General features: G+C 62.3%; 2 protein-coding genes across 5 annotated transcripts; one reads left to right on the top strand and one right to left on the bottom strand.

Moving 5' to 3' along the window:
* Positions 1-476: 476 nt before the first annotated feature.
* Positions 477-18,854, top strand: CCDC22 (CCC complex scaffolding subunit CCDC22). Of its 4 annotated transcripts, XM_085563766.1 has the most exons (17): positions 477-638; positions 1,078-1,255; positions 3,064-3,196; positions 3,289-3,395; positions 3,479-3,545; positions 4,362-4,519; positions 5,388-5,594; positions 6,410-6,469; positions 7,909-8,013; positions 9,914-10,033; positions 10,856-10,972; positions 13,857-13,958; positions 15,522-15,629; positions 15,740-15,835; positions 16,788-16,847; positions 16,955-17,029; positions 18,319-18,585. In XM_085563766.1, exons 1-17 carry the CDS (start codon positions 589-591, stop codon positions 18,430-18,432), a joined length of 1,857 nt encoding a protein of 618 aa, XP_085419892.1. In that variant the 5' UTR covers positions 477-588; the 3' UTR covers positions 18,433-18,585. The 4 variants fall into 4 exon arrangements, with proteins under 4 accessions (XP_085419892.1, XP_085419891.1, XP_085419894.1 ...); XM_085563765.1 differs by lacking the exon at positions 4,362-4,519 and having other exon boundaries at positions 18,319-18,854; XM_085563768.1 differs by lacking the exons at positions 10,856-10,972; positions 13,857-13,958.
* Positions 18,537-23,817, bottom strand: FOXP3 (forkhead box P3). The gene is made up of 10 exons (XM_077789755.2): positions 23,734-23,817; positions 23,552-23,642; positions 23,318-23,435; positions 23,149-23,224; positions 21,954-22,022; positions 21,733-21,865; positions 21,568-21,632; positions 20,028-20,129; positions 18,849-18,970; positions 18,537-18,724 (listed from the first exon to the last, which is right to left on the bottom strand). The coding sequence occupies exons 2-10, from the start codon at positions 23,577-23,579 to the stop codon at positions 18,685-18,687; spliced, it is 753 nt and encodes a 250-aa protein (XP_077645881.2). The 5' UTR covers positions 23,580-23,642; positions 23,734-23,817; the 3' UTR covers positions 18,537-18,684.
* Between the last annotated feature and the right edge of the window lie 1,853 nt (positions 23,818-25,670).

The following is a 25,670-nucleotide window of genomic DNA, read 5'->3' as shown; positions in this document are numbered from 1 at the left end:
TCACAGAACTGCTCGGGAAAAACCCTCCAAACCATCATCATCCCTTCCGCACAAGGCCACCCTAGACGTGTCCCCAGGCGCCACATCCTCCCCTCAGGCATTTCTCCCCTCACAGGCTCCATTCCCCCACCGCCCTCACGGTCTCCATCTCTCCCCGCTCCGACCTCACAGGTGACGTTTCTCGCTCTCCCACCCCTCACGGGCACCGTTTTCCCCTCAGACACCTGCTGGGCGCCATTCCTTCCCCTCACAAAGGCTCCGTCCCCTCACGGCCCCTCACGGCCCCCGCCCGCCATTTTCCCGCCCTCGCAGTTTCCCGCCACACGGCGCCGCCTACAACTCCCGTCACGCTCCGCTATCACCGCCTACATCTCCCGTCATGCCCCGCTATCACCGCCTACAACTCCCGTCACGCCCCGCGGCTCCACGGCCGCTGCCTACAACTCCCATCGTGCCCCGCCCCTCCCCTCTTCACGTGACCGGCGGCCGCGCGCTGGGCGCGGGAGCCCCCCCCGGTCTCCCCAAATTCTCTCCCCCCCCCCCCGCTCCTCCCGCAGGATTTGGGGACCCCCCCGACCCCCCCCAGCCATGGAGGAGGTGGACAAGATCCTGATCCACTCCCTGCGCCAGGCGGGGACGTGAGTGGGGCGGCACCGGGAGGATTTGGGTGGGGGGGGGGGCACTGAGGAATTTTGGGGGGGTCTTAAAGGGGGAGGGTGTGGAAGGGTGGGGGGAGACCCCGATGGGAGTTTGGGTGGGGGTCCCTGGGGAGGTTGTGGGGAGGGGGGGGGGGTCCTGAGCGAGTTGGGGTGGGTGGTGGGGGGGGGGGGGGGCTGAGTGGATATTTGGGGGTCCCAGAGGGGGGGGCTGGGGGACACCCTGAGGACTTTTGAGGGGGGAGTTGTTTTTTTTTTGGGGGGGGGTCTCTTGGAGCCACGAGGACTTTTTGGGAGTTCGGGGGAGCTTAAAATGGGGGTGACCTTGGGGGTCGCTGTGCCCCATAGGAAGCGGTGTGTTTGGGGGGGGGGTATCGGGATTTTGGGGCGATGCTCTCAGGATTTTGGGGGGTCCCCGCAGGGCCGTGCCCCCCGAGGTGCAGAGCGTGCGGGAGCTGAGCCCCGAGCTGGTGGTGGAGGCGGCCGTGCGGTGCCTCCGCGCCGTGCGCCCCGAGCTCGGAGCCCCGCTCAGCCCCCGGCTGCCCCCCGGCATCTCCGCCCGCTTCCGCCTCGCCTCCGACCTGGCCGCAGCCTGCCAGGTACCCCAAAAACCCCCCGCGCCCCGAAACCGCCGCTGCGCCCCGCGCCGAGCCCTGCCCCGCCAGCGGCGGGCTGCGGAGGGGATGGATGGTACCCCGAATCCGCCACGAGGCACCAAATCCACAGCAAATGGGGAGAACAACAATTTTGGGGTGTCCCCTTCCTGCAGGAGTTGGGATTTGGGGGTGATGTGGGGGATGGATGGTACCCCAAATCCGACACGAGGCACCAAATCCACAGCGAATGGGGAGAACAACAATTTTGGGGTGTCCCCTTCCTGCAGGAGTTGGGATTTGGGGGTGATGTGGGGGGTTTATGGCACCCCGAATCCGCCACGAGGCACCAAACAGCGAATGGAGAACAACAATTTTGGGGTGTCCCCTTTCTGCAGGGGTTGGGATTTGGGGGTGATGTGGGGAATTATGGTACCCCGAATCCGCCACGAGGCACCAAATCCACAGCAAATGGGGAGAACAACAATTTTGGGGTGTCCCTTCCTGCAGGGGTTGGGATTTGGGGGTGATGTGGGGGGTTTATGGTACCCCGAATCCGCCACGAGGCACCAAATCCACAGCGAATGGGGAGAACAACAATTTTGGGGTGTCCTTTCCTGCAGGGGCTGGGATTTGGGGGTGATGTGGGGGATGGATGGTACCCCAAATCCGACACGAGGCACCAAATTCCTCTTGAAGCTGGGAGGACAATTTTGGGGGTCCCCTTTGTGCAGGGGTTGGGATTTGGGGGTGATGTGGGGAATTATGGTACCCCGAATCCGCCACGAGGCACCACATCCACAGCGAATGGGGAGAACAACAGTTTTGGGGTGTCCCTTCCTGCAGGGGTTGGGATTTGGGGGTGATGTGGGGAATTATGGTACCCCGAATCCGCCACGAGGCACCAAATCCACAGCGAATGGGGAACAAAACAATTTTGGGGTGTCCCTTCCTGCAGGGGTTGGGATTTGGGGGTGATGTGGGGGATGGATGGTACCCCGAATCCGCCACGAGGCACCAAATCCACAGCAAATGGGGAGAACAACAATTTTGGGGTGTCCCTTCCTGCAGGGGTTGGGATTTGGGGGTGATGTGGGGGATTTGGGGGTGACGTGGGGATTGATTTCGGGGTGTCCCTGCAGGAGCTGGGCTTTGGGGGTGCCGTGGGGGATTTGGGGGTGACATGGGGGGTTGATTTCGGGGTGTCCCCGCAGGAGCTGGGATCTGGGGGTGCCGTGGGTGATTTGGGGGTGACATGGGGATTGATTTCGGGGTGTCCCTGCAGGAGCTGGGCTTTGGGGGTGACGTGGGGGATTTGGGGGTGACATGGGGATTAATTTCGGGGTGTCCCCACCCTGCAGGAGCTGGGATTTGGGGGTGACGTGGGTGATTTGGGGGTGCCGTGGGGGATTTGGGGGTGCCGTGGGGGATTTGGGGGTGACGTGGGGATTGATTTCGGGGTGTCCCTGCAGGAGCTGGGATCTGGGGGTGACGTGGGTGATTTGGGGGTGACGTGGGGGATTTGGGGGTGACATGGGTGATTTGGGGGTGACATGGGGGTTGATTTCGGGGTGTCCCTGCAGGAGCTGGGATCTGGGGGTGACGTGGGTGATTTGGGGGTGCCGTGGGTGGTTTGGGGGTGCCGTGGGTGATTTGGGGTGACATGGGGGTTGATTTCGGGGTGTCCCCACCCTGCAGGAGCTGGGCTTTGGGGGTGCCGTGGGGGATTTAGGGGTGACGTGGGTGATTTGGGGGTGCCGTGGGTGATTTGGGGGTGACATGGGGGTTGATTTCGGGGTGTCCCCACCCTGCAGGAGCTGGGCTTTGGGGGTGACGTGGGCTACCAGACCTTCCTGTACAGCTCCGAGCACGACACGCGGCGCCTCCTCCTCTTCCTCGTGGAGAAACTCCCGCGGGACGAGGGCGAGCGCGGGGCCGAGCCCCCCGGTACGGGGCTGGGATTTTGGGGATCCCCCCAGGGGGTTTGGGGGGGATTTTTTGGGGGGGGTCGTGACCCTCTGGTTGTTGCCTTTGCCCAGGGAAATCCGGGGCGCTGCTCCGAGCCATCGGTGCCCGGATCCGGGAGCAGCTGGGGATCCCCTGGGTGCCCCCCGCGTGCCGCACGCCGGGGCTGCGGCGGCTGCAGGTCAGCAATTCATTCATTTGGGCCGGCAATTAATCAACCCGCTCGCTAACCCCCTAATTAACCCGCTAATTAACCCTTTCCAGGGCACAGCTCACCTCCAGCCCTTCACTACCTGTCCCCTGGTCCTGCCCCAAAGTGGGGGATCCCCAGGTGAGAATTTGGGGTGTTGGTTCAGGGGGAGGAGTCGTCGTCACCCCAAATTTTGGGGAGCTCCACGTGACATTTGGGGGGGTCACCCTAAGGGTTTGGGGTGTGGGGGTGCTGTGGGGGCGTCAGGATTTTTTGGGGGTGGGGGGTGTGATGATTTGGGGGGTCTCACGGTATTTTGGGGGGGTCTCTTTCACTAAATATTTTGGGGGGGTTTTCTGGGGGGGTCTCTCTCACTGAATATTTTGGGGGGTCTCTCTCACTGAATATTTTGGGGGGATTTTGGGGTGTATTTGTTTTTGGGGGGGTCTCACTGTCCCTGCAGAGCTGCAGGAATATTTTGGGGGGGTTTGTTGGGGTGTGTTTATTTTTGGGGGGGGTCTCACTGAATATTTTGGGGGGTCTCACTGTCCCCCGTCCCCGCACAGCTGCAGGAGTATTTTGGGGGGGTTTTTTGGGGTGCATTTGTTTTTGGGGGGACTCTCACTGAATTTTTTGGGGGTTTTTTTGGGGTGTGTTTATTTTTGGGGGTCTCGCTGTCCCCGCAGAGCTGCAGGAGTATTTTGGGGGGGTTTATTTTTGGGGTGTGTTTATTTTTGGGGGTCTCTCGCTGTCCCCGCAGAGCTGCAGGAGTATTTTGGGGGGGTTTATTTTTGGGGTGTGTTTATTTTTGGGGGTCTCTCTCACTGAATATTTTGGGGGGGTTTATTTTTGGGGTGTGTTTATTTTTGGGGTCTCCCCCTGTCCCCGCAGAGCTGCAGGAGTATTTTGGGGGTTTGTTGGGGTGTGTTTATTTTTGGGGTCCCCCTGTCCCCGCAGAGCTGCAGGAGTATTTTGGGGGGGCTGCAGCCCCGGTGCCAGCGCAGCCCCCCCGGGCCGGGCAGAGCCCCCCGGCCCTGCTGGAGACCCACGCCGCCCAGCTGGGAGCGCGGCACGAGTGGGGCGCGGAGTGGGGGGGCCCCGGGCTCGCCCCCCGGGTGAGACCCCCGCGCTTGGGGGGAGCCGGGATTTGGGGGGTCCCTCTGGGGTGGGGGGGCTGGTTTGGGGGGTTTGGGGGGTTTGGGGGGCTGTTTTGGGGAGTTTTGGGGCTGTTTTGGGGGGTTTTGGGGCTGTTTTGGGGGGTTTTGGGGAGTTTTGGGGGCTGTTTTGGGGCTGTTTTGGGGCTGTTTTGGGGGGTTTTGGGGGAATTTTGGAGCTGTTTTGGGGCAGTTTTGGGGATTTTTGGGACAGTTTTGGGGCTGTTATGGGGCTGTTTTGGGGATTTTTGGGACTGTTTTGGGGAGTTTTGGGGGCTGTTTTGGGGGGTTTTGGGGATTTTTGGGGGCTGTTTTGGGGAGTTTTGGGGGGTTTTGGGGCTGTTTTGGGGATTTTTGGGGACTATTTTGGGGGGTTTTGGGGCTGTTTTGGGGATTTTTGGGGGCTATTTTGGGGATTTTTGGGGGCTATTTTGGGGGGTTTTGGGGCTGTTTTGGGGAGTTTTGGGGGCTGTTTTGGGTATTTTTGGGCAGTTGTTCTGGGAATTTTTGAGGTTTGTTTTGGTGACTTTTGGGGGCTGTTTCTGGGAATTTTTGGGGGCTGTTCTGGGGATTTTTGGGGGCTATTTCAGGGAATTTTGGGGGCTGTTTTGGGGATTTTTGGGGGCTGTTTCCGGGAATTTTGGGGGCTGTTTTGGGGATTTTTGGGGCCTATTTCAGGGACTTTTGGGGCCTGTTTTGGGGATTTTTGGGGACTGTTTCTGGGAATTTTTGGGGGCTGTTTTGGGGATTTTTGGGGGCTGTTTCAGGGAATTTTGGGGGCTGTTTGGGGGGTCCCTCCAGCTCTGATCCCCCCTTTTCCTCCCCCCAGGAGTACCTGGAGCGGGCGCGGCTGCGGGCGCGGCTGCGGGCGCTGGAGTCCCTGCGCCAGGCGTGTCCCCCCCACCCCCAGGGACCCCCCCCGGGACCCCCCCTGGACCCTGCCTGGCTCCAGGGGGCTTTTGGGGCTGGGGGCGCCGGGGGGGCCCTGCCCAAGGGGTCCCGATTCACCCGCAGCCAGCACCTGACCCACCAACAGGTGGGGGGCTACGCCTGGGGTGGGATTTGGGGGGCTGGGGGTGGGATTTGGGGGGCTGGGGGTGGGATTTGGGGGGCTGGGGGTTGGATTTGGGATCTGGGAGTTATTTTGGGGGGCTGGGGGTTGGATTTGGGGGGCTGGGGGTTGGATTTGGGATCTGGGAGTTATTTTGGGGGACTGGGGGTTGGATTTGGGGGTCTGGGGTTTGGATCTGGGGGGCTGGGGGTGGATTTGGGGGGCTGGGGGTTGGATTTGGGGGGCTGGGGTTTGGATCTGGGGGGCTGGGGATTGGATCTGGGGGACTGGGGTTTGGATTTGGGGGGGCTGGGGTGGGATCTGGGGGGCTGGGGGGTGGATTTAAGGGGCTGGGGGTTGTTTTGGGGGGTTGGGGTTTGGATTTTTGGGGCTGGGGGTTGTTTTGGGGGGCTGGGGGGTGGGATTTGGGCTGGGGGTTGGATTTGGGGGGCTGGGGTTTGGATTTGGGGGGCTGGGGGTTGGTTTAATGGCACTGTGGGTTGTTTTGGGGGGCTGGGGGTGGGATTTGGGGGGCTGGGGGTTGCATCTGGGGGGCTGGGGGTGGATTTGGGGGGCTGGGGGTTGCATCTGGGGGGCTCTGCCTTTTTTTGGTGGCACTGTGGGTTGGATCCGGGGGGCTGGGGGTTGGTTTTGAGGGGCTCTGGGGTTATTTTGGGGGGCTGGGGGTTGGATTTAAGGGGCTGGGGGTGGGATTTGGGGGGCCTGGGGGCTGTTTTGGGGGGCTGGGGGCTGTTCTGGCCCCTCCCCGGCTCTGCCCCACCCCGGGGTCTCATCCCCAGGACCCCCGGGAGCTGCTGCAGATCCCGACGGCGGCCGAGACCCCGCAGGGCCCCGAGGAGGTGAGAGGGGGTGCTGGTCACTCTGTCCCCTGAGCGGTCACTCTGGTCACTCTGGTCACTCTGTCCCCTGAGCGGTCACTCTGGTCACTCTGGCCCTGTGGTCACTCTGGTCACTCTGTCCCCAATGGTCACTCTGGCCCTGTGGTCACTGTCCCTGTGTCACTCTGGTCACTGTGGTCACTGTCCCTGTGGTCACTCTGGTCACTGGTCACTCTGGTCACTGGTCCCTGTGGTCACTCTGGTCCCTGTGGTCACTCTGGTCAGTCTGTCCGCAGGGCTCCGGCCCCGCGGCACCACTGGAGGCGGCTCTGGCCTGGCTGGGGGCAGTGGTCACTCTGTCCCTCTGGTCACTCTGGTCACTGTGGTCACTCCCTGTGGTCCCTCTGGTCACTCTGTCCCTCTGGTCACTCTGGTCACTCTGGTCACTGTGGTCACTCTGTCCCTGTGGTCACTCCCTGTGGTCACTCTGGTCACTCTGGTCACTCTGGTCACTGGTCACTCTGTCCCTGTGGTCACTCTGTCCGCAGGGCTCCGGCCCCACGGCGCTGCTGGAGGCGGCTTTGGCCAGGCTGGAGGCAGTGGTCACTCTGTCCCTGTGGTCACTCCCTGTGGTCACTCTGGTCACTCTGGTCACTCTGGTCACTCTGGTCACTGGTCACTCTGGTCACTCTGTCACTCTGGTCACTCTGGTCACTGGTCACTCTGGTCACTCTGGTCACTGTGGTCACTCCCTGTGGTCACTCTGGTCACTGGTCACTCTGGTCACTGTGGTCACTGTGGTCACTCTGGTCACTCTGGTCACTGGTCACTCTGGTCACTCTGTCACTCTGGTCACTCTGGTCACTCTGGTCACTGGTCCCTGTGGTCACTCTGTCCCTGTGGTCACTCTGGTCACTGGTCACTCTGTCCCTGTGGTCACTCTGGTCACTCTGGTCACTCTGGTCACTCTGGTCACTCTGTCCCTGTGGTCACTCTGGTCACTCTGTCCCTGTGGTCACTCTGGTCACTCTGTCCGCAGGGCTCCGGCCCCGCGGCGCCGCTGGAGGCGGCTCTGGCCCGGCTGGGGGCAGTGGTCACTCTGGTCACTCTGGTCACTCTGGTCACTGGTCACTGGTCACTCTGTCCCTGTGGTCACTCTGGTCACTGGTCACTCTGGTCACTCTGGTCACTCTGGTCACTGGTCACTCTGTCCCTGTGGTCACTCTGGTCACTGGTCACTCTGGTCACTCTGGTCACTCTGGTCCCTGTGGTCACTCTGGTCACTGGTCACTCTGGTCACTCTGGTCACTGGTCACTCTGGTCACTGTGATCACTCCCTGTGGTCACTGTCCCTGTGGTCACTCTGGTCACTGGTCACTCTGGTCACTCTGGTCACTCTGGTCACTGTGGTCACTCTGGTCACTCTGTCCCTGTGGTCACTCTGGTCACTCTGTCCGCAGGGCTCCGGCCCCGCGGCGCCGCTGGAGGCGGCTCTGGCCCGGCTCGAGGCGGAGCTCGAGGGGAGCCGGGGGCGCCTGCGGGGGGCGCAGCTGAGCCTGAGCCAGGTGGGCACGGGGGGCACGGGGGGGCACAGGGGGGCTTTGGGGGGCACGGGGGAGGGTTTGGGGGGTTTGGGGGGCACGGAGGGTTTGGGGGGCACAGCTGAGCCTGAGCCAGGTGGGCATGGGGGGCATGGGGGGCTCTTTGGGGGTACAGGAGGGGTTTGGGGGGCACAGGGGCGGTTTGGGGGTCTCTGGAGGGTACAGGGGAGGTTTTTGGGGGGCACAGGGAATTTTTGGGGGGCACAGGGAGGTTTTGGGTGGCACAGGGAGAGTTTTGGGTGGCACAGGGAGGTTTTGGGTGGCACAGGGGGGTTTTTGGGGTGCCCTCATGCCCCCCACCCCACTCCCAGGTGGAGGCCGAGGTGTGCCAGGGCTGGGGGGCACAGGGGTGGCACAGGGGGGTTTTTGGGTGGCACAGGGGGGTTTTTGGGTGTCACAGGGGGGTTTTTGGGGGGCACAGGGGTGGCACAGGGAGGTTTTTGGGTGGCACAGGGAATTTTTGGGTGGCACAGGGGGGTTTTTGGGTGGCACAGGGAGGTTTTGGGTGGCACAGGGAATTTTTGGGTGGCACAGGGGGGTTTTGTGTGGGGTTTGAGGGGCACAGGGAGGTTTTGGGTGGCACAGGGAGGTTTTTGGGTGTCACAGGGGGGTTTTTGGGGGGCACAGGGGTGGCACAGGGAGGTTTTGAGTGGCACAGGGAATTTTTGGGTGGCACAGGGAGGTTTTTGGGTGGCACAGGGAGGTTTTGGGTGGGGTTTGAGGGGCACAGGGAGGTTTTGGGTGCCACAGGGAACTTTTGAGGGGCACAGGGGGGTTTTTGGGGTGCCCTCATGCCCCCCACCCCATGCCCAGGTGGAGGCCGAGGTGTGCCAGGGCTGGGGGGCACTGGGGGGGCGCAGAGGGTGGTTTGGGGGTCACAGGGAGGTTTTTGGGTGGCACAGGGAATTTTTGGGTGGCACAGGGGGGTTTTTGGGGGGGCACAGGGGGGTTTTTGGGGGGGCACAGGGAGGTTTTGGGGGGCACAGGGAGGTTTTGGGTGGGGTTTGAGGGGCACAGGGAGGTTTTGGGTGGCACAGGGAGGTTTTTGGGTGGCACAGGGAGGTTTTTGGGTGGCACAGGGGGGCACAGGGGTGTCACAGGGGGGTTTTTGGGTGGCACAGGGAATTTTTGGGTGGCACAGGGAATTTTTGGGTGGCACAGGGGGGTTTTTGGGTGTCACAGGGAATTTTTGGGTGGCACAGGGAGGTTTTGGGTGGCACAGGGAGGTTTTTGGGTGGCACAGGGGGGTTTTTGGGGTGCCCTCATGCCCCCCACCCCATGCCCAGGTGGAGGCCGAGGTGTGCCAGGGCTGGGGGGCACTGGGGGGGCGCAGAGGGTGGTTTGGGGGTCACAGGGAGGTTTTTGGGTGGCACAGGGAATTTTTGGGTGGCACAGGGGGGTTTTGGGGGGCACAGGGGGGTTTTGGGTGGCACAGGGGGGTTTTGGGTGGCACAGGGAGGTTTTGGGTGGCACAGGGGGGTTTTTGGGGTGCCCTCATGCCCCCCACCCCATTCCCAGGTGGAGGCCGAGGTGTGCCAGGGCTGGGGGGCACAGGGGTGGCACAGGGGGGTTTTTGGGTGGCACAGGGGGGTTTTTGGGTGGCACAGGGAGGTTTTTGGGGGTCACAGGGGGGTTTTGGGTGGCACAGGGAATTTTTGGGTGGCACAGGGGGGTTTTTGGGTGGCACAGGGGGGTTTTGGGGGGCACAGGGAGGTTTTTGGGGGTCACAGGGGGGTTTTGGGTGGCACAGGGAGGTTTTGGGTGGGGTTTGAGGGGCACAGGGAGGTTTTGGGGGGCACAGGGGGGTTTTGGGTGGCACAGGGGGGTTTTTGGGGTGCCCTCATGCCCCCCACCCCATGCCCAGGTGGAGGCCGAGGTGTGCCAGGGCCGGGGGGCGCTGGGCGGGCGCCAGGACGCGCTGCGGCTCCGGGCGCGGGCGCTGGAGCTGCTGCCGGACGCGCAGAACAACCTGGCCAAGCTGCAGGTGGGGGGACATTGGGGGGTCCCCAAAATCTGGGGGGGGGGTTGGATTTTGGGGGAGAGGTTTTTGGGGGGCGGGTTTTGGTTTTTGGGGGGCGGGTTTGGTTTTTGGGGGGCAGTTTTTGGTTTTTGGAGGGCAGGTTTTGGTTTTTGGGGGGCAGTTTTTGGTTTTTGGAGGGCAGGTTTTGGTTTTTGGGGGGCGGTTTTGGTTTTTGGGGATCAGTTTTTGGTTTTTGGGGGGCGGTTTTGGTTTTTGGGGGGCGGTTTTGGTTTTTGGGGGGCGGTTTTTGGTTTTTGGGAGGCAGTTTTTGGTTTTTGGGGGGCGGTTTTTGGTTTTTGGGGGGCGGTTTTGGTTTTTGGGGATCAGTTTTTGGTTTTGGGGGGCGGTTTTTGGGGATTTTGGGGTGGTTTTGGGTAGGGGAGGGTCTGGGTGGGGGGCAGGTGAAATAGGGGGGGTTTGGGAGGGGGGGTCAGTTTGGGGTTCAGTCTGGGGGTTCAGTTTGGGGGTGTCAGCAGTTTGGGGTGTCAGTTTGGGGGTGTCAGTTTGGGGTGTCAGTCTGGGGGTGTCAGCAGTTTGGGGGTGTCAGTTTGGGGGTGTCAGCAGTTTGGGGTGTCAGTTTGGGGGTTCAGTGTGGGGGTGTCAGCAGTTTGGGGGTGTCAGTTTGGGGGTTCAGTCTGGGGGTGTCAGTTTGGGGTTCAGTCTGGGGGTTCAGTCTGGGGGTGTCAGCAGTTTGGGGTGTCAGTCTGGGGGTGTCAGCATTTTGGGGGGTCAGTTTGGGGTCAGTGTGGGCGCTCAGTGCCCGGCGGTCCCTGGCGCTGCCCGCAGCTGCTGCTGGAGTCCAGCAGCCGCCGCATCGTCGGCCTGGCCGGGCAGTGGGAGCGGCACCGGGGGCCCCTCCTGGCCGAGTACCGGCAGCTGCGGGCCCTGCGCGACTCGGCCCAGGTACGGGCCCTCCCCTCCCTCCCCTCCCTCCCCTCCCTCCCTTCCCTTCCCTTCCCTTCCCTTCCCTTCCCTTCCCTTCCCTTCCCTTCCCTTCCCTTCCCTTCCCTTCCCTTCCCTTCCCTTCCCTTCCCTTCCCTTCCCTTCCCTTCCCTTCCCTTCCCTTCCCTTCCCTTCCCTTCCCTTCCCTTCCCTTCCCTTCCCTTCCCTTCCCTCCCCTCCCTCCCTCCTTCCCTTCCCTTCCCTTCCCTTCCCTTCCCTTCCCTTCCCTTCCCTTCCCTTCCCTTCCCTTCCCTTCCCTTCCCTTCCCTTCCCTTCCCTTCCCTCCCCTCCCCTCCCCTCCCCTCCCTTCCCTTCCCTTCCCTTCCCTTCCCTTCCCTTCCCTTCCCTTCCCTTCCCTTCCCTTCCCTTCCCTTCCCTTCCCTTCCCTTCCCTTCCCTTCCCTTCCCTCCCTCCCCTTCCCTTCCCCTCCCTCCCCTCCCTCCCCTCCCTCCCCTTCCCTTCCCCTCCCTTCCCCTCCCTTCCCTTCCCTTCCCTTCCCTTCCCTTCCCTTCCCTTCCCTTCCCTTCCCTTCCCTTCCCTTCCCTTCCCTTCCCTTCCCTTCCCTCCCCTCCCCTCCCCTCCCCTCCCTTCCCTTCCCTTCCCTTCCCTTCCCTTCCCTTCCCTTCCCTCCCCACACAATTCGGGGCTCCCCTGGTTGCTTTTGGGGTCCCTGTGGTCCCTTCTCAGTGCCTTTGGGGCGCCCAGATTCCCCAAATTTGCTTTTGGGGGTTCCCGGGGTCCTCCCCCCATGGGTTTGGGGGTTCCCGTGTCCCTCCCAGGGTCTCTCCTCGGTAGGTTTGGGGTGCCTGCCGTCCATTTCCTGTGGGTTTTGGGGTCCCCGGGGCTCCTGGATAACTTTTAGGGTTCCTCGGGGTTTTGGGGTCTCGTCCCAGGAGGTTTTTGGGGTCCCTCCCTGTGAATTTTGGGGTCCCCGGGGCTCCTGGATAACTTTTAGGGTTCCTCGGGGTTTTGGGGTCTCGTCCCAGGAGGTTTTTGGGGTCCCTCCCTGTGAATTTTGGGGTCCCCGGGGCTCCTGGATAACTTTTAGGGTTCCTCAGGGTTTCGGAGTGTCGTCCCAGGAGGTTTTTGGGGTCCCTGTGAATTTTGGGGTCTCATCCCAGGAGGTTTTTGGGGTCCCTGTGAATTTTGGGGCCTCGTCCCAGGAGGTTTTTGGGGTCCCTGTTGATTTTGGGGTCTCATCCCAGGAGGTTTTTGGGGTCCCTTTCAGCTCTGGGGGTCCCCAAATCTTTACCTCATCTATTTTCGCCTCCCTCCCTGGCCGAATTTGGGGCTGGGGGGGATTCTGGGGTCTCCATTTCCTCCTGCTGGCTGACTTTGGGGACCCCCCCCGGGATTGGGGTTGATTTTGGGGACCCCCCGGGGTCGGGGCTGATTTTGGGGACCCCCCGGGATCATGGCTGATTTTGGGGACCCCCCGGGGTCGGGGCTGATTTTGGGGACCCCCCGGGATCATGGCTGATTTTGGGGACCCCCCCGGGATCGGGGCTGATTTTGGGACCCCCCGGGGTCGGGGCTGATTTTGGGGACCCCCCTGGGATCGGGGCTGATTTTGGGGACCCCCCGGGGTCGGGGCTGATTTTGGGGACCCCCGGGATCTGGGCTGATTTTGGGGACCCCCCGGGATCATGGCTGATTTTGGGGACCCCCCCGGGGTCGGGGCTGATTTTGGGGACCCCCCCCGTGCCCCCGGGGTCGGGGCTGATTTTGGGGACCCCCCCTGGATCGGGGCTGATTTTGGGGACCCCCCCCGTGCCCCCGGGGTCGGGGCTGATTTTGGGGACCCCCCCGGGGTCGGGGCTGATTTTGGGGACCCCCCGGGATCGGGGCTGATTTTGGGGATCCCCTGGATCGGGGCTGATTTTGGGGACCCTCCCCCGTGCCCCCCGGGATCGGGGCTGATTTTGGGGATCCCCTGGATCGGGGCTGATTTTGGGGACCCTCCCCCGTGCCCCCCGGGGTCGGGGCTGATTTTGGGGACCCCCCCGGATTGGGGCTGATTTTGGGACCCCCCCGGATTGGGGCTGATTTTGGGGACCCCCCCGGGGTCGGGGCTGATTTTGGGGACCCCCCGGGATTGGGGCTGATTTTGGGGACCCTCCCCCGTGCCCCCCTGGATCGGGGCTGATTTTGGAGACCACCCCCGGGATCATGGCTGATTTTGGGGACCCCCCCGGGATCATGGCTGATTTTGGGGACCCCCCGGGGATCATGGCTGATTTTGGGGACCCCCCCTGGATCGGGGCTGATTTTGGGGACCCCCCGGGATCATGGCTGATTTTGGGGACCCCCCGGGATCATGGCTGATTTTGGGGACCCCCCCGGGATCGGGGCTGATTTTGGGACCCCCCGGGGTCGGGGCTGATTTTGGGGACCCCCCTGGGATCGGGGCTGATTTTGGGGACCCCCCGGGATCGGGGCTGATTTTGGGGACCCCCCGGGATCATGGCTGATTTTGGGGACCCCCCGGGATCATAGCTGATTTTGGGGACCCCCCCGGGGTCGGGGCTGATTTTGGGGACCCCCCCGGGATCGGGGCTGATTTTGGGGACCCCCCGGGATCATGGCTGATTTTGGGGATCCCCCCGGGATCATGGCTGATTTTGGGGACCCCCCGGGATCGGGGCTGATTTTGGGGACCCCCCGGGATCGGGGCTGATTTTGGGGACCCCCCCGGGATCGGGGCTGATTTTGGGGACCCCCCGGGATCGGGGCTGATTTTGGGGACCCCCCGGGATCATGGCTGATTTTGGGGACCCCCCCGGGATCGGGGCTGATTTTGGGGACCCCCCCGGGGTCGGGGCTGATTTTGGGGACCCCCTGGCAGCGGGAGTCGTCGCGGCGCCTGGCGGAGACGCGGGCGCTGCTCCGGCGCAGCCGCGCGGCCGCCGAGGAGGCGCGGCGCAAGGAGAGCCTGCACGGCCAGCTGGTGCGACTTTTGGGGGGCCCGGGGCATTTTGGGGGGCTCGGGGGGGGTTGGGAGTCACTGGGGGCTTCAGGGGCTCTCTGGGAGGGACCTTGAGGTGATTTTGGGGGGCTCAGAGGGGTTTGGGGGGGACCTTGAGGAGTTTTGGGGGGCTCAGGGGGGTTTGGGGGGACCTTGAGGTGATTTTGGGGGGCTCAGGGGGGGTTGGGAGTCACTGGAGGGACCTTGAGGAGTTTTGGGGGGGCTCAAGGGTTTGGGGGAGACCTTGAGGTGTTTTGGGGGTCTCAGGGGGGTTTGGGGGGGCCTTTGAGGTGATTTTGGGGGGCTCATGGGGGGTTGGGAGGGACCTTGAGGAGTTTTGGGGGGTCACTGGGGGGGTTTAAGGGGGCCCTTGAGGTATTTTGGGGGGCTCAGGGGGGTTTGGGAGGGACTTTGAGGTATTTTGGGGGGCTCAGGGGGGGTTGGGGGAGACCCTTGAGGTGATTTGGGGGTGACTGGGTGGGTTTGAGGGTGCCCAGGGTGTTTTTGGGGTGATTTTGGGGTATTTTTGGGGTGCCCAGGCCAGTTTTGGGGGGGTTTTGGTGTGTTTTAGGGGTGTTTGGGGTGATTTTGGGGTGTTTTGGGAGGATTTGGGTTTTTTTGGGGTGTTTTGGTGTGGTTTTGGGGTGATTTTGGGGTGCCCAGGCTTGTTTTGGGGTGATTTGGGGTGGTTTTTGGGGTGATTCTGGGGGTTTTTGCGGTGATTTTGGGGTTATTTTGAGGTGATTTTGGGGTGTTTTTGAGGTGATTTTGGGATATTTTGGGGTGTTTTTGAGGTGATTTTGGATGGTTTTGGGGTGATTTTGGGGTAATTTTGTGGGTTTTGGGGGTGATTTTGGGATGTTTTGGGAGTTTTGGTGGGTTTTGAGGTGATTTTGGGGTGTTTTGGGGTGATTTTGGGGTTCCCAGGCTGGTTTTGGGGTGTTTTGGTGTGGTTTTGGGGCTTTTGGGGTGTTTTGAAGCTTTTGGGGTGTTTTTGGGGTGGTTTTGGGGTGATTTTGGGGTGGCTTTGGGTTTTTTTGTGTGGTTTTGGGTGGTTTTGGGTGATTTTGGGGTAATTTTGGGGTGCTTTGGGGTGATTTTGGGGTGGTTTGGGGGTGGTTTTGGGGTGTTTCGGGTGATTTTGAGGTGTTTTTGGGTGTTTTTGGGGTGTTTTTGGGGTGTTTCGGGTGATTTTGAGGTGGTTTTGGGGTGTTTTTGGGGTGTTTCGGGTGATTTTGAGGTGGTTTCGGGTGATTTTGAGGTGGTTTTGGGTGTTTTTGGGGTGTTTTTGGGGTGTTTCGGGTGATTTTGAGGTGTTTTTGGGTGATTTTGGGGTGTTTTTGGAGTGTTTCGGGTGATTTTGAGGTGGTTTTGGGTGTTTCGGGTGATTTTGGGGTGTTTTGGGGTGTTTTTGGGGTGTTTCGGGTGATTTTGAGGTGGTTTTGGGGTGTTTTTGGGGTGTTTCGGGTGATTTTGAGGTGTTTTTGGGTGATTTAGGGGTGTTTTTGGGTGTTTCGGGTGATTTAGGGGTGTTTTTGGCCGCAGGTGGCCGAGCTGGCGGCGCTGCCCCGCGACGTTTCCCGCGCCGTTTACACCCAGCGCATCCTGGAGATCGTCGGCAACATCCGCAAGCAGAAGGAGGAGATCGGCAAGGTTTGGGGGGGAGGAGGATTTTGGGGGGGCTCTGCGCACCCCCAAATTATCAGAGGGGTTTTTTTGGGGGGAGGGGGTCGTGACCTCTCCCGGGGATCCCCCAACCCCAGATCCTGGAGGACACGCGGGCGCTGCAGAAGGAGATCAACGCCCTGGTGGGGAAGCTGGAGAGGACCTTCAGCGTCACCGACGAGCTGCTCTTCAAGGTGGGGGGCTGGGGGGGGCACCCCAAAAAAATAAAGCACCCCGAAAATGGGGGGGGGGGGTCCGGCTGGGATTTTGGGGGGCACGGGCTGGGGGAGGGGGGAGTTCAGTGGTACGGCCCGGACGGGATGGCCCCGAAGGGGTGAGGGGGTGGGAGACCCCCAGATTGTCACGGGTGCCCCCCAGATTGTCCCCGTGACCCCCAGATTGTCCCCGTGCCCCCCAAATTGTCACGGGTGCCCCCCAGATTGTCACGGGTGCCCCCCAAATTGTCATGTGTGCCCCCAAACTCTCCCTGCACCCCCAAACTTTCCCTGCACCCCCAAACTTTCCCTGCACCCCCAAACTTTCCCTGTGCCCCCAAACTCTCCCTTGTACCCCCAAATGTCTCTGCACCCCCCAAAATCCCCCTGCACCCCCAAACTCTCCCTGTGCCCCCCAATGTCCCTGTGCCCCCCAAATTGTCCCTGTGCCTCCCAAACTCTCCCTTGTACCCCCCAATGTCCCTGCACCCCCAAACTCCCCCTGCACCCCCAAACTCTCCCTGTGCCCCCCAATGTCCCTGTGCCCCCCAAACTCTCCCTGTGCCCCCCAATGTCCCTGTGCCCCCCAAACTCTCCCTGTAACCCCCCAATGTCTCTGCACCCCCCAAAATCCCCCGGCACCCCCAAACTCTCCCTGCACCCCCCAATGTCCCTGCACCCCCAAACTCTCCCTGTAACCTCCCAATGTCTCTGTGCCCCCCAAACTCTCCCTGCACCCCCAAACTCTCCCTGTAACCCCCCAATGTCCCCGTGCCCCCCAATGTCCCTGCACCCCCAAACTCTCCCTGCACCCCCAAACTCCCCCTGCACCCCCAAACTCTCCCTGCGCCCCCCAATGTCCCTGCACCCCCAAACTCTCCCTGCACCCCCAAACTCCCCCTGCACCCCCAAACTCTCCCTGCGCCCCCAGGACGCCAAGCGGGACGAGGTGGTGAGAAAAGCCTACAAGTACCTGGCAGCTCTGCACGAGGTAACGGGGCTGGGGGAGAGGGGGGGGCGGAATTTTGGGGTGGGGGGGCTGGAATTTTGGGGTGGGGGGTCCCTAAAAACCCCTCTCCCCACCCCCCCTCCCCCCAGAACTGTGCCCAGCTGATCCGGACCATCGAGGACACGGGCACCATCCAGAGGGAGATCCGGGACCTGGAGGAGCAGGTGGGCTTTGGGGGGATTTTGGGGGGCAGGGTGGATTTTGGGGGGCAGGGTGGATTTTGGGGGGCAGGGCGGATTTTGGGGGGCAGGGTGGATTTTGGGGGGCAGGGTGGATTTTTTGGGGGGCAGGGTGGATTTTTTTGGGGGGGTGAAATAATTTCTGGTGTCTCTGGGGCCCCCCCCACATCTTTTGTGGGGTCCTGACCTCTCACATCTCCTCTTTGTGCCTCAAATCTTTCCTCCTGATTTTTACTCTCCCCCCCACCCATTTTTTTAACCCCCATTTCCCCCCTCCCAATTTTTCCCCCCCATTTTTATCCCCCTCATTTTCCCCTCCGATTTTTCCCCCCAATTTTCCCCCCACCCCCCACTTTTCCTCCTCCCAATTTTCCCCCTCCCATTTTTCCCCCCGTAATTTTTACCCATTTCCCCCCTTAATTTTTTTTCCTCACGTTTTGTCCGCCCGATTTTTCCCTCCAATTTTTCCCTCCAATTTCTCCCTCCAATTTTGCCCTCCCAATTTTTCCCTCCAATTTTTCCCTCCCAATTTTCCCCCCACCCCCCACTTTTCCTCCTCCCAATTTTCCCCCCCAATTTTCCCCCTCCCATTTTTCCCCCCATAATTTTTACCCATTTCCCCCCTTAATTTTTTTTCCTCACGTTTTGTCCACCCGATTTCTCCCTCCAATTTCTCCCTCCAATTTTGCCCTCCCATTTTTCCCTCCAATTTCTCCTCTGATTTTTCCCTCTGATTTTTCCCTCCAATTTTTCCCTCCAATTTCTCCCTCTGATTTTTCCCTCCAATTTCTCCCTCCAATTTCTCCCTCCCATTTTTCCCTCCCATTTTTCCCTCCAATTTCTCCCTCCCATTTTTCCCTCCCATTTTTCCCTCCAATTTCTCCCTCCCAATTTTTCCCTCCCATTTTCCCCTCCAATTTCTCCCTCCCATTTTTCCCCTCCAATTTTTCCCTCCCATTTTCCCTCCCAATTTTTCCCTCCCATTTTTCCCTCCCATTTTTCCCTCCCATTTTTCCCTCCCATTTTTCCCTCCCATTTTTCCCTCCCATTTTCCCCTCCATTTTCCCCTCCAATTTCTCCCCCCTAATTTCTCCCTCCCATTTTTCCCTCCCATTTCTCCCCACTAATTTCTCCTTCCCATTTTTCCCTCCCATTTTTCCCTCCCATTTTTCCCTCCAATTTTCCCCTCCAATTTCTCCCCCCTAATTTCTCCCTCCCATTTTTCCCTCCCAATTCCCCCCCATCATTTTGCCCCCCAAATTTCCCCTTCCCAGATCGAGGGGGAGGCCAGTGCCAAGCTCCCGGCCAGCCTGGAGCGCATCCTCAGCGACTGCCGGGCGCTGCGGGAGGAGAACGCGCTGCTGGCCGCTCGTGCCCGCCACGCCTGACCCCAAAACCGGGGGGTCCCGCACCCCAAAACCCCCCTGGGGGGGTCCCCGCACTCAGAGGGATTTGGGGGTACCCGTGTAGCCCCCCCAAAACACCCCCACAGTGGGAGGGAGAACGGTTCCTTTATGGTTTCAATAAATCCCGGTGCAGCAGTTTGGGGGTGTTGTGTTGCTCGTGGGTGGGGAGGATTTTTGGGGGGGGGTCTTGGATGTGATTTTGGGGTGTTTTTGGGGTGGTTTTGGGGTTCCTCATCAGCTCCGGGGCGGCATAAAGTACTTGAGGTCACAATCCCTGTGGAGGTTGAAGGAGCATCCCGAGGTTAGCGGGGTGGTTTGGGGGGGAGTCACGCCCCTCCCGCGTGGGTTTTTTGGGGTGCTTGGGGGGAGTTTTGGGGTGTCCGGGTTTTTTGGGGTACCTGGGGTAGAGCTGGCCCCGTTTGCGCCGGAATTCGGCCTCGTCCACGGTCCAGACGGCGCCGCGGGCGGCCTCCACCCGCACGAAGCACTTGTGCAGGCTCAGGTTGTGGCGCACGGCGTTCTGGCGTGGGGGACGCCCCAAAATCGGGGTGGGACACCCCCAAAATCGCGGTGAGACTCCAGAATTTCCAGAATTGGGGGGCTGGACAACACCCCCCCACATTCCCTGAGGGATTTTGGGGGGGTCCAGGGAGGGTTTTTAGGGGTTTTGAGGGAGGAGGTGGAGGTGTCGAGGGGATGGTTGGAGAGGTGCTGGGAGATTTTGGGGTTCCCTCCCCATTTTTTGGGGGGGTGGGGGGGAGTCCAGGGCTTTGTTGGGGTCGCAAAGAGCAGGTTTGAGGGTCCCGCCGGTGCAGTGGTCACATTTTGGGGTGCTGGGGGAGGTCGGGGTGTCCCCAGTGGTGGTGATGGAGAGTGGGGAGGGGGGTCTCGGCTGGGGAGGAGTTGGGGGGTCCCGGGACTGTTTTGGGGGTCCCAGGATGGGTTTGGGGGTCCCGGGGCTGTTTTTGGGAGTCCCGGGGCTGTTTTTGGGGGTCCCGGGGCTGTTTTTGGGGTTCCCGGGGCTGTTTTGGGGGGTCCCGGGGCTGTTTTGGGGGTCCCCGGGCTGTTTTCTGGGGGTTCCCGGGGCTGTTTTGGGGGTCCCGGGGCTGTTTTTTGGGGGTTCCCGGGGCTGTTTTGGGGGTCCCGGGGCTGTTTTGGAGATCCCGGGGCTGTTTTGGTGGTCCCGGGTCTGATTTGGGGGGTCCCCGGGCTGTTTTGAGGGTCCCGGGGCTGTTTTGGGGATCCCAGGGCTGTTTTTGGGGGTCCCGGGGCTGGTTTTGGGGGTCCTGGGGCTGTTTTGGGGGTCCCAGGGCTGGTTTTGGGGGTCCCGGGGCTGTTTTGGGGGTCCGGGGCTGTTTTGGGGGTCCCGAGGCGGTTTTGGGGATCCCGGGGCTGTTTTGGGGGGTCCCAGGGCTGTTTTTGGGGGTCCCGGGGCTGTTTTGGGGGTCCCGGGGCTGGTTTTGGGGGTCCCGGGGCTGTTTTGGGGGTCCCGGGGCTGGTTTTGGGGGTCCCGGGGCTGGTTTTGGGGGTCCCGGGGCTGTTTTGGGGGTCCCGGGGCTGGTTTTGGGGGTCCCCACCTTCCAGGTGCGGGTGTTGTGCCGGAAGAAGCCGAACCTGCGGCTGAACCAGTGGTAAATCTCCGCCAGGGGGCGCTGCCGCTGCGGGGACTCCAGGATGGCCTGGGGGGGGCGGGGGACATGGGGGACATTGAGGGACATTGGGGGACTTGGGGACATTGAGGGACTTTGGGGACATTGGGGGACATTGAGGGACATTGAGGGACATTGGGGGACTTGGGGACACTGGGGACATTGGGGGAAATTGGGGGACATTGGGGGACTTGGGGACATTGAGGGACTTTGGGGACATTGAGGGACATTGGGGGACTTGGGGACACTGGGGGAAATTGGGGGACATTGGGGGACTTGGGGACATTGAGGGACTTTGGGGACATTGAGGGACTTGGGGACATGGGGACATTGAGGGACTTGGGGATGTGGGGTGACATCAGGGACATGGGGGACTTTGGGGACACTTGGGGACATTGAGGGACATTGAGGGACATTTGGGACATTGAGGGACTTGGGGACATTGAGGACATTGGGGGACTTGGGGACATTGAGGGACTTGGGGACACTGGGGACAATGAGGGACTTTGGGGACATTAGGGACTTGGGGACATGCGGGGACATTGGGGGACTTGGGGACATGGGGTGACATCAGGGACATGGGGGACTTTGGGGACATGAGGGAGTTTTGGAACATTGGGGACATTGAAGGACTTGGGGACATTGAGGGACTTGGGGGACATTGAGGGACATTGAGGGACTTGGGGGACATTGAAGGACTTGGGGACATTGAGGTACTTGGGGACACTGGGGACACGTGGGGCACGAGGTGACCTTGGTGACGTTGCAGGGGCAGCAGCGCGTTGGGGACAAACTTTTGGGGATGACTTTGGGGACAGTTTGGGGGGGGCAGCACATGGGGACACTTTTTGGGGGGAAGGGGGGGGCTCTGGGGACACACGTGGGGTCACCGCAGGTGGCACAGCGGGATTGGGGACATTACGAGGTGACACTGGGGGGGCACAGGGTGGGCTTTGGGGACAGTTTGGGGACAGTGGGGGGGCTCCAGGATGGGGGAATTTGGGGGGGGGGCAATTCCTCGAGGGGAGGGCAGGGCTGGGGGAGGATTTGGGGAGGATTTTGGGGTGATTTGGGGGTGTCAGGGACACGGGGGGGATTTGGGGGTGTCAGGGACACGGGGGGGATGTGGGGAGGTTTTAGGGGGGATTTGGGGGTGTCAGGGACACAGGGTTGGATTTGGGGGTGTCAGGGACACGGGGGGGATGTGGGGGTGTCAGGGGGGGATTTGGGGGTGTCAGGGACACAGGGTTGGATTTGGGGGTGTCAGGGACATGGGGTTGGATTTGGGGGTGTCAGGGAGGGATTTGGGGGTGTCAGGGACACGGGGGGGATGTGGGGAGGTTTTAGGGGGGATTTGGGGGTGTCAGGGGGGATTTGGGGGTGTCAGGGGGGGATTTGGGGGTGTCAGGGACACGGGGGGGATGTGGGGAGCCCGGAGGGGTTTTTGGGGTTCGGGGGGGGCACTGACCCAGCGGATGAGCGTGGCGTAGGTGTAGGGGGGCCGCGCCGTGCTGAGCCGGTAATACTCCAATTCTGGGGGGGCCATGGTGGTTTGTGGGGGTCAGCCAGACCCAAAACCCCCCCCCCCGGTTATTTCGGGGGTCACCCCCACACCCCCAAACCCGGCGCTCACCTGGGTAGAGCCCCCCACGCTCCCAGGGGTGCCCTGGGGGCGGCAGCAGCATCTCGGGGTCCCCCTCTGCCTCGGGGGGGGCTGCGGGACCCCAAATCGGGGGGAGCCCAGCCTGGCCCTTCCCGGGGAGCCCCTGGAGAGGGGGGGGGGCACACAGGTGAGGGGTGAGGGGACCCCAACACCCCCCCCCCTTTTGTTTTTTGGGGTGCTTCCCCCCTTACCGTGCTGGGGGGGCCCCTCCGGAGGAGCTGCGCCTGCAGCAGCCCCAGGCGGTGCCGCTCGCGGGCCAGCTGGGGGGGACAGGTTTGGGGGTCACCCGCGGATTTGGGGGACACGGGGTCGGTCAGGGTGACGAGTTTGGGGGGAGACGGGGTTGGTGAGGGTGACAAGTTTGAGTTTGGGGGGACACGGGGTTGGTCAGGGTGATGAGTTTGAGTTTTGGGGGGACGCGGGGTTGGTCAGGGTGATGAGTTTGAGTTTTGGGGGGACGCGGGGTTGGTCAGGGTGACGAGTTTGGGGGGGACAGGAGGTTGGTCAGGGTGACGAGTTTGGGGGGACGCGGGGTTGGTCAGGGTGAAGAGTTTGGGGGGGACAGGAGGTTGGTCCGGGTGATGAGTTTGGGGGGGACAGGAGGTTGGTCAGGGTGAAGAGTTTGGGGGACATGGGGTTGGTCAGAGGGATGAGTTTGGGGGACACAGGTTTTGGGGGGTGGGTCCCGTATCTGGGGAGGATGGGACTGGCACAGGTTTGGGAGAGGTGGGATTTTGGAGCGGGGGGATTCCCAGGGCATTTTTGGGGAGGCGGGTCAGGTTTTGGGGGGTCTCGGGGGGGATTTTGGGGGAGGCGGGTCAGGTTTTGGGGGTTCAGGGGGGATTTTGGGGGTGGGTCAGGGTTTTGGGGGTTCAGGGGGGATTTTGGGGGGGTGGGTCAGGGTTTTGGGGGTTCAGGGGGGATTTTGGGGGGGTGGGTCAGGGTTTTGGGGGTTCAGGGGGGATTTTGGGGGGGGCGGGTCAGATTTTGGGGGGGCTCAGGGGGGATTTTGGGGGCGGGTCAGGGTTTGGGGGAGCTCGGGGGATTTTGGGGAGGGGCGGGTCAGGGTTTGGGGGCTCAGGGGGGATTTTGGGGGCGGGTCAGGTTTTGGGGGGTCTCGGGGGGGATTTTGGGGGAGGCGGGTCAGGTTTTGGGGGCTCAGGGGGGATTTTGGGGGCGGGTCAGGGTTAGGGGGTTCAGGGGGGATTTTGGAGGCGGGTCAGAGTTTGGGGGAGCTCGGGGGATTTTGGGGAGGGGCGGGTCAGATTTTGGGTGGGCTCAGGGGGGATTTTGGGGGGGCGGGTCAGGGTTAGGGGGCTCAGGGGGGATTTTGGGGGCGGGTCAGGTTTTGGGGGGTCTCGGGGGGGATTTTGGGGGTCCCCTCACCTGCTGCTCCAGCTCCTGGATCCTCTCCAGCTGCCGCAGGCACTGAGCCACCTCCCCCGGCTCACGGCGGGGGGGCCTGGGGGTTGATTTTTGGGGGGTGGGGGGTGTGAGGACGGGGGGCTTTGGGATCCCCCCAAAACCCCCTCCCCACACAAGCCCCCCCACCCACCTGGGGGGCTGCGCAGCGCCGGGGGGCGGCGCGGGGGGCTCGCTGCCGGCGGGGGCTGGGGAGGGGTCTCTATCGCGGCCAGGGGGGTCTTTGGGGCCCCATTCCAAGCCGGGGAGCCCTGGAAGAATTTTGGGGAGGTGGTGGTGGTGGGGGGGGAGGGGGGGGTCCCAAAAGGGAGACCACCCCCACCACGAGGAGGGGAAGGGCAGATTTTGGGTGGGGGGGGGGTCTCACCGTGCGCTGGGGGCAGCCGAGTTCGCATCACCAACACCCCGGGGTGCTGCACCTGCAGGAGCGGGGGGCACGACCCCCCCTCGGGTGGCACCTGTGGATTTTGGGGAGGGGGTGGGTGGGGAGGTGACCCCCACCCACCCTCCCAGCCCCCCAAAATTGGCGTCCCGGGCTCTGCGGCGCACCTGGGTGCAGCGGGGCGCGCTCCCGTCCACTCGTGCCAGCACCGTGGGCCGGTCCTGGGGGCTGCGGGGGGGGCGGCGCTGCCTGGGGAGGGGGGCAGGGGGGGTGAGACCCCCACCCACCCACCCACCCACCCACGAGGGGCCCCCCCAGCCCCCCCAGAGTGTGACACGCGCGTGTGCCACGCTTGCACACGCGTCCCGCGCCGCTCCTGCGTCACCGCCGGTGCCGGAACACGCGTGGGGTGGGGGACGGCCCCCACCGCCCCCCCCAGTTACCCCCTCCCAGTGCCTCCCAGTGCTCCCAGTGTGCTCCCAGTGCCTCCCAGTATGCTCCCAGTCCCTCCGAGTGTGCTCCCAGTGCTCCCAGTGCCTCCCAGTGTGCTCCCAGTAGCTCCCAGTGCCTCCCAGTGTGCTCCCAGTCCCTCCCAGTGTGCTCCCAGTAGCTCCCAGTCCCTCCCAGTATGCTCCCAGTCCCTCCCAGTGTGCTCCCAGTAGCTCCCAGTCCCTCCCAGTGTGCTCCCAGTGCTCCCAGTGTGCTCCCAGTATGCTCCCAGTCCCTCCCAGTAGCTCCCAGTTCTCCCAGTATGCTCCCAGTGCCTCCCAGTCCCTCCCAGTAGCTCCCAGTATGAGGTGAGCTCCTTCCCATCTTCCACTGGTACTCCTCGTCCCAGCCACCATCACCCAGCCCAGTCCATCCCAGTCCTTCCCAGTCATTCCCAGTTTCTCCCAGTCCTTTCCAGTATCCCCAGTAAGCCGCAGACCCTCCCAGTCCTTCCCAGTCCATCCCAGTCCCCACCCAGCATCACACCAGACCCTCCCAGTGTGCTCCCAGTGCCTCCCAGTCCCTCTCAGAGTGCTCCCACTCTCCCACCATGCTCCCAGTGCTCTCCAGTGTGCTCCCAGTCCCTCCCAGTATGCTCCCAGTGCCTCCCAAAGCCCACCAGCGTGCTCCCAGTGCCTCCCAGTGGCTCCCAGTCCCTCCCAGTGCCTCCCAGTCCACTCCCAGTGTGCTCCCAGTGGCTCCCAGTCCACCCCCAGCGTGCTCCCAGTGCCTCCCAGTCCCTCCCAGTGCTCTCCAGTGTGCTCCCAGTGCCTCCCAATCCCTCCCAGTGTGCTCCCAGTGCCTCCCAGTCCCTCCAGTGTGCTCCCAGTGCCTCCCAAAGCCCACCAGCATGCTCCCAGTCCCTTCCAGTGTGCTCCCAGTCCCTCCCAGTATGCTCCCAGTGCCTCCCAGTCCCTCCCAGTGTGCTCCCAGTGCCTCCCAATGCCTCCCAGTGTGCTCCCAGTGCCTCCCAAAGCCCACCAGCATGCTCCCAGTCCCTCCCAGTGGCTCCCAGTGCCTCCCAATCCCTCCCAGTGCCTCCCAATCCCTCCCAGTGTGCTCCCAGTGCCTCCCAGTCCCTCCCAGTGCCTCCCAAAGCCCACCAGCATGCTCCCAGTGCCTCCCAGTGGCTCCCAGTCCCTCCCAGTGGCTCCCAGTGCCCCCAGCTCACGGGTCCCGGGCGCCTGCCATGGCTCTGGGCGACACCGGGCGCTTCCACCTCCCATTTATAGACGGGAAACCACAGCCCTGAGTCACGGCGGGGGCGGGGGGCCGGGATGGGCCCCCCCAGACCCAAACAGGTGCCCTGAGACAGCCGGGGCACACACCCCAAAATGCAGAGAAATGCCCCAAAAACACCCGAGAAACGCCCTGGAATGTGCGGGACGAACGGGAAGAAATGGCGCAAATTGAGAGGGCAGAGACGCCCCAAAGCCGTCACGGCAAAAAACCCCAAAAGGCAGGGAAATGACCCTAAAAAACCAGACAGAAACACCCCAAATTGACCAGAGATGCTGGGAAATGTCTCGAAAGAGCGGGGCAGAGACACCTCAAAACAACCAGGGAGAAACTCCTCAAAACCCGCAAAAAATGCCCCGAAACGGCGACAGCCTCA

This window comes from Lonchura striata, chromosome 31, assembly GCF_050655825.1.
Source record: "Lonchura striata isolate lonStrDom1 chromosome 31, ASM5065582v1, whole genome shotgun sequence".
Taxonomy (NCBI): Eukaryota; Metazoa; Chordata; class Aves; order Passeriformes; family Estrildidae; genus Lonchura; species Lonchura striata.
Note: the sequence above shows the minus strand (reverse complement) of the source record. Positions and strands in the feature narration are given on the sequence as shown.